This window comes from Hippocampus comes, unplaced genomic scaffold, assembly GCF_001891065.2.
Source record: "Hippocampus comes isolate QL1 unplaced genomic scaffold, H_comes_QL1_v1.1 scaffold474, whole genome shotgun sequence".
Taxonomy (NCBI): Eukaryota; Metazoa; Chordata; class Actinopteri; order Syngnathiformes; family Syngnathidae; genus Hippocampus; species Hippocampus comes.
Genome location: NW_017804803.1, coordinates 159,335 through 165,869, shown reverse-complemented (window position 1 = coordinate 165,869; position 6,535 = coordinate 159,335). Strand labels below are relative to the sequence as shown.

The window sequence follows — 6,535 nt, the reverse complement described above, 5'->3', positions numbered from 1 at the left end:
ACAGTGATAACAACATTGAGAACAACAACAAACGACAACTACAAAAACAAGAACATACATTTTATTATGCCACTTTTTCACTCATCCCAGCATGAAAGTAAACATGCATTAACTGAAAATGTTGTCTATTTTTGTGAGATGTCCATTTCATATGCGGAGATGAACGTTTGCAAAGGTGACTTCCTCCACGTGATTTTGCGCTTGGCAAAGTGCTTCGGCGAAAAAAGACAACCAAGCAAAAACGTGTGGCGCTCCTTTGAAAACGAGAGCAAAATTGTCCTGGGCTGGTTGCCTGCGACTGAGGGACGTTTAAAGCTTTTATTTTGAAAGAAACAGCCGGAAGTACACAGCATCATTTTCACATCGGGGTGTAGGGCGCTACAGAGACAACGGCGGTTGATGCTGTCCCATCATCAGTTCACACCCAACGGCGCTGCAGCGCACCGCTCCGCGGACTGTACCGCCATGATACTCCGGTTGAAAACCTTCAACTGAACCGCCTTGAGGACGACTAGATCCGAGGACAGCAAGGAAGGGACGTGGATATACACGCAAGCGGGCGTACCTCCGGACACGCCGACCGAGGCAAACTCCACTGCGCAGCACGATTGCGGTTCTCTCCCCAGAAACGTGTCCAAGTTGGACAAGAAATATACCCTCGCTCCCGCGTATCAGTTCACGCCTCAACATGTCATCATCGGGCAAGGAGGCTAACAGTGGGCATTGTGCCAACTATGTGGGACCCTATCGCTTGGAGAAGACGCTGGGAAAAGGACAAACAGGTTAGTGATCCCGAGTAGCTATAGCGGCGGATGCGGCTGCCCTGTTGGTCCTCGTCATCGCCGCACCTGCCTTGCTGACATAGCATGCGTATCGAAGGCTGTCTCTTGAGGTTGTCGGGATGTGGGCAATGGGAAGTGAGGAACGCCTGAAATTGCAGAAGTGAATGTTGCGTTTGCGGCTGTGCGGTGAAGGTCGCTCTCCTTGTGGTGATGATGACGGTGGTGGTGGTGGTAGTATGCCTTTAATCCTTGTTGTCAGGCAGAGAGCGCACAGTGATAATGGCATGTAATTCCCTTATAGCATCCATTCATCACAGCTGCTCTCCGCAGAGGCCGTTGCACTGTCCGACTATCATTTCGGGCTGACGCACGCACACGCACGTCCTCAATTGTGAGCTTTTGTATTAGCTTGACAAGTTGATTCAACTTTGTGATTGTTGTTGGTGTTTCTTTTACTTCTTCACCAGGGCGCCGTTTCACAAAGCAGATTTAGTGATAACTCCGAATCTGTTCACCCTAAAATGAGGGAAACTCTGAGTTTTCCGTTTCAAAAATGGAGGTAACTCAAACCAGACAAAGGTGGGTAACTCTAGCTTGTTTCAGAGAAATAGGAGACTTAATCTCTCGGTCAGTTACTGCAGTAACAGAGAATATGAACCGAACCTTTTCTCAATGAACCTTGAGTTTCTCTCTCTTTCCGCCCTCTTTCAGAGCCACGCGCTCCATTTCATTCCCTCATTCATTCAGTCAGCAGGCGAGTTTTGACGTATCCTAGTTCGGCTGTCTGTCATTAATTAAAAAAAAAGCATTCAGCATCGGAGAGGTCCATTAGGCGCAGTATGTGCACACAAACATGGCACGTGCTTTTGATAATGATCACATTGATGAAGGTGCAGCATTACTGTGCAGAGAATTGAAAATTTATCGGGAGATGGTTATCAAACCGTGCACGAATGTTTTAGCATTTTCAGACAATTGTCTTTTTGAGTGGTACCGTTTCATGTCCATCATCCATCCACATACACAACCTAATCTGCCCTTAAATTTGCAACCTTACCAGTTGTAGTCATGCTCTCACATCCTGGCAGATATTGTGTGTGTTGCTCTGTTTCTTTTTTTTGTTTGTTTTTTTTTTTGGGGGTACAATGTTGGAAAAGCTGAGCATTTAATTAAGGCAACTCTATGGAGGGCAGCAGAAAAGGGTGTCATGCTGAGGTCTTACATGTTGGAACAATGTTTTTATATTTCTTCTTCAGCTGTTGCCAAGTGTGTTGACCCCCCATAGGATTACACCAAAATGAAATAAATCAATCGGCAGCAAATTTCCCCTGCTGTATTATTGTGATTGCAAAGGACTACATTGAAAGTTAGGCGTTGACCCGAACAGCCGTGTTCTCCCACGCCGTCTCCCTCTCTTTAGCAGCTGCATCGGTGTTGCACTTCTTCCTGAAAATGTGTTAAAACTCGCTGCAAGAGCATATTAATATTTCCAGTTTAGTGGGGTGAAGAAAGCAGTCCTCCTCTTCCCCATTGCCATGGTGACTCATCGAATCGGAGATCCATTGATGCTGGCTTCTCATAGTTGTGGTGCATGCGCTTAACTCCTGGTGAAGACACGCCGGGTTGATTAAACTGATCCAAATCCGCTTTTCTGGATCCAGAAATTCAAGGTTTCCGATTGCAGAGTAGATCAACTCAAAGTTCAGCATTAGACACAGTTTGTTGAACACTCTTTGGGAAAGTGACCCCAAGTACTTTACGTAGTGCTTCGGGATTTAAATTTCAAAACAAAAGTTCACAATAATGGAAATTAACCCGCAGCCATTCAATCGACTAAATTACAATGAATTTAAAATGGTAGTTTTAATGGGGTTTTGTTATTGATATATTTGAAGATCTGAAGTTGGAAATCAGACAAAATCCCCGCCCTTAGGAACTCACAACATTTGCAGTAAAACAGCTAAAATGGCTTTAAAAGGAGGCGAGGTCAACATAAACAGCCATCAAAGAACCCAGAGGGTAAAAGTGGAATTAATTTATTTCAGCCACAGAGGTTCTGAGTAAACTGCGCGGGCTTTCTTCAGGTTCCATTCTCAAAACATGCTTGGCAGGTTAATTCAAGACCCTAACCTGCCCGTAGCTATGAATGCGAGTGTGAATGTTTTTTTTGATTGTGTGATTGGGTGGTGACCTGACCAGGATGTATCCTGGCTCTTGCCAAAGTCACCTAAGGTTCCAACTCAGAGTCGACCCCATTGAGGACATGTACTCGAGAAAATGGATGGACCCATCAGGTTCAACTCCTACCATCAGAAAAGCTTTATTTATTCTACAAGTAAAGTAACATTTGAACATGCTTGAGTGTAATCCAAGTATAGAAAAGTGAACCACAACATTACATAATAAAAATAACCGGTACAATGCCTGACAGACACTGAGGGAGACGGAACAGGAAAATGTTTGCAGAGTGACCCCAAAGGCATTTTGTAGGTAATGAAAGACTCAATGTACGTGTACCCTATTGATCGATTGACAGATATAAGAGCCCGTGGGGTCTTCTCCGCAGGCCCAAACACTGTCAAAACCACAGACCTATCATTTACAATTTAAATGAAGTGGTAATCATTCATTTCCCAGTCTTTTATCTTCTTGTCATAGTGTGTGTCTTGGCCGACTGGTAGTTTGTGTGTGTGTTTTTAAAAAAAATTTATTGTCCAATCAAATTTCAACTTCAATGTGTTGCCGTGTACATATTAATTCATCCAACGCCTTCGGGACCTCAGGTGCAGGTGTTGACCACACACACACACACACACACACACACACACACACACACACACACACACACAACCACTGAAATCTCTGGTTCTTTTTTTAGCCAATCAGATTATAGATTTACCTGTGGAAGGTCATCCCACAGTCCTAGTACAATACAATACAATACATCCTGATTTAGATTTCGAGTGGCAAATGAGTTTGCTCGTCCTCTCACTGGTTCAGCAACTATCACTTCTAATTGATTCAGCTCGATGTGCAGCCGAAGCTTAATTTACGATGGAGGATGATGTCAAATGATGTTTAAAGTTTCACTTTCAAGAAAAACTGAAAGACTTTATGAGGCTAGGTCAACCAACACTGCTTTGCTGAGTGAGTTGTTTCAATCTGGAATATTTTGGGCGGGCACTTTTGGACAGATCGGTATTCCGTCCCTGGTACGTAATTGTCCGTCCGTCCGTCCCGCAGGGATGCCCATAGCAATGTTTGTGTGTGATAATGATTACACGGCATGTGTGCTTGCCTTGCATTTCGGTCTTTTGTTGTTGCATTTTTCTTTCCCGCTCCGTCAATCACATGTGCCAAATATATTTTTTCAATTTCTTTTTTCTCAGGTTATTAATAATTAATAATTATTTTAAATTTACTCTTTTAATGCGCTGCCGACATTTTTTTTGTGTGGAGAGGGTGAGAGCAGTGGGCAATTGGCCACACACGCATCTTAGAGGGTACATTGTCCAGTACGTCCCTGGTGTGTATCCACTGGAGTTATGTTGGTGGTGTTTCAGGGTGCGGAATGATTTGAAATAACCTCATCACGTCACAGGGGCTTGATACTAAAATTGGCACAGAATAAAGTGGATGAAATGACAACCTCATTGAACAAGCTTTCCTGTCTTTTAGAATTTATTGTATGCCAAAATAAATGTTTGTGTCACCACAAAAATACATCAATGTCAAGGGTTTGGTTTTAAGAATATGCAGTAACAGCATGACAACACTGTAACTCTATTTATCATCATATAGTCACCCAGTTCGCGCAGCTGCACCACGCACTGTAGGAATGGCTCAGGTTTAGTTCAGCTGTCCCGCCATCTGTTAAAACATGAAATCAGAAATGTAAAAGGTATTGCCCTGCAGTCCCAGCATGGACAAGAGTCGTGCCTTATTAAAGAGTCACAACTGGTTAATGACTTTGTACCTATAGTTGGAATTTAATGACTATGTATAACAGTATCTCACTATAATTATACAATTAATTTGACTAAGCTATGTAAATCTGTGCATTGAAGTCATATGATTGTCAATCCGGTGAGTTGTCAGTGAGCTGCCGTCAGTATTTCAGGCTGGCACAGTATGTCCGAGTCATTGGCAACAGCCAAACAGCGTCCAGAATGGACCTACCAGGACTATGTTGCATGCAGGGGTCCGATCACCTGACAAATAAAGAATAAAACAGTGTTTTGCATCTTCACAGTGGCCCGCAGACCTCAATGACATTTTTTCCAAATGGTTTTCATTTCGCCAATCACCACGTTGTGCGTGCGTGTGTGTGTCTGTTGTTTTGATTTGTATTGGGTGTTTTTTTTCTTTAATTGGCTGCATGTGATTTTTCTGACATTTTCACACAAATGCAATGTTCTTAGATCACTTGATACTGTACTAGAATCTCCATCCATCCATCCATCCATTTTTTGATCAGCTTTATCCTCACAAGGGTCGCGGGGCGTGCTGGAGCCTATCTGAGCCTACTGTCTTCGGGCAGTAGGCGGGGGACACCCTGAACTGCTTGTCAGCCAATCGCAGGGCACACAATAGGCGTGTTCACACAGCACACATTTGCGCCGGTGCTGCACCGGTGTATTTTGTTGCGATACATCTTAAACCGGAGCAAATTTTGTGGAGCGTTCACATGTACAAAGCTGCTGAGCATGTTAGCACCGGTGCAGCGCCGCCGGTGCAGCCTCACTTGGGTTCACACGGCAGTTTCTGCAGTGGAGCGAAACGATAGAAAACAAAGAGCTGTCGCGTTGGTTGTTTTTAAAACATACACAACTCAAGCAACTACTGTACAGGCACGTCCTTCTCCTTCTCGGTCTCCATTCCTTCTGCTCGAGAGGCATTCAGTGACCGCCCCCGAAAACGTAAATTAACGATGACTTCAATGACACTCAGAAAAGCAAACATATAACGCGCCAAACAGAACATCAAGAGAGGAAATCACAAAATAAATTCTATGGGGGGGTTGTGAACACACAACAGAGGAACAAACTACACAAACAACTCCGAAACAGTCCAGTCTCCTACAAAAGGAAAGATGATGTTTGTGGACTATCGCCCCTGTTCTAGTTGAGATGGTATAACCCAAGAGGCAAGGTGCCACATGCTACTGTTATTGCCAGTTGCCATTCTATAATCTACTAAAGCACCAGTCAAACGCCATCAAGTCTTGTGTCCTTATTAGACAAACAGTTAACGGAAGTACAACAGAGCACGAAAGCAACACCCCCGCAAACGAGCATTTGCTCCGGAGCAAATTTTTAACCCTGTAGCGTTCACACCGTACCATTTTACATCGGTGCTGCCCCGCAAACGAGCATTTGCTCCGGAGCAAATTTTTAAACCACCTCCCTGAGGTGGGTTAAATTTGCTCCGGAGTAAGCTGTTTTCAGGGGCTACACCGGTGTAACTTTGCACGTGTGAACGCTCTGCTGGGGTAGCCCCAGCGCAGCACTGGAGCAAATGTTGCCGTGTGAAGAACCCTATAGATCAGGCGTGTCCAAAGTCCGGCCCGGGGGCCAAATGCGGCCCGCGATCAAATATTTACCGGCCCGCGGCCTCTGTCATAAAATCAATACTTTGCGGCCTGCCAGTACTGTTGACCACAGTATAAAATAAATTTGTACAAAAAAAAAAAAAATATTTTACATTTCACCAGAAGATGGGAGTAGCCTTTTGGCAGCACCTCGGCCCCCGGG

At 44.4% G+C, this 6,535-nt stretch overlaps 1 protein-coding gene across 9 annotated transcripts in view; it reads left to right on the top strand.

The window, feature by feature from the left end:
• The first annotated feature begins 289 nt into the window (after positions 1–289).
• The window catches only part of LOC109531237 (serine/threonine-protein kinase BRSK2-like), a 106,392-nt gene continuing 100,146 nt past the window's right edge, over positions 290–6,535 (top strand). For 2 of the 9 annotated variants that reach the window (XM_019895545.1, XM_019895463.1), the window contains exon 1: positions 290–782. In XM_019895545.1, coding sequence (XP_019751104.1) covers positions 689–782 — 94 coding nt within the window. In that variant the 5' untranslated portion in view covers positions 290–688. The remainder of the gene's footprint in view (positions 783–6,535) is intronic. The other 7 variants (XM_019895624.1, XM_019895764.1, XM_019895695.1 and 4 more) reach the window with 6 other exon arrangements.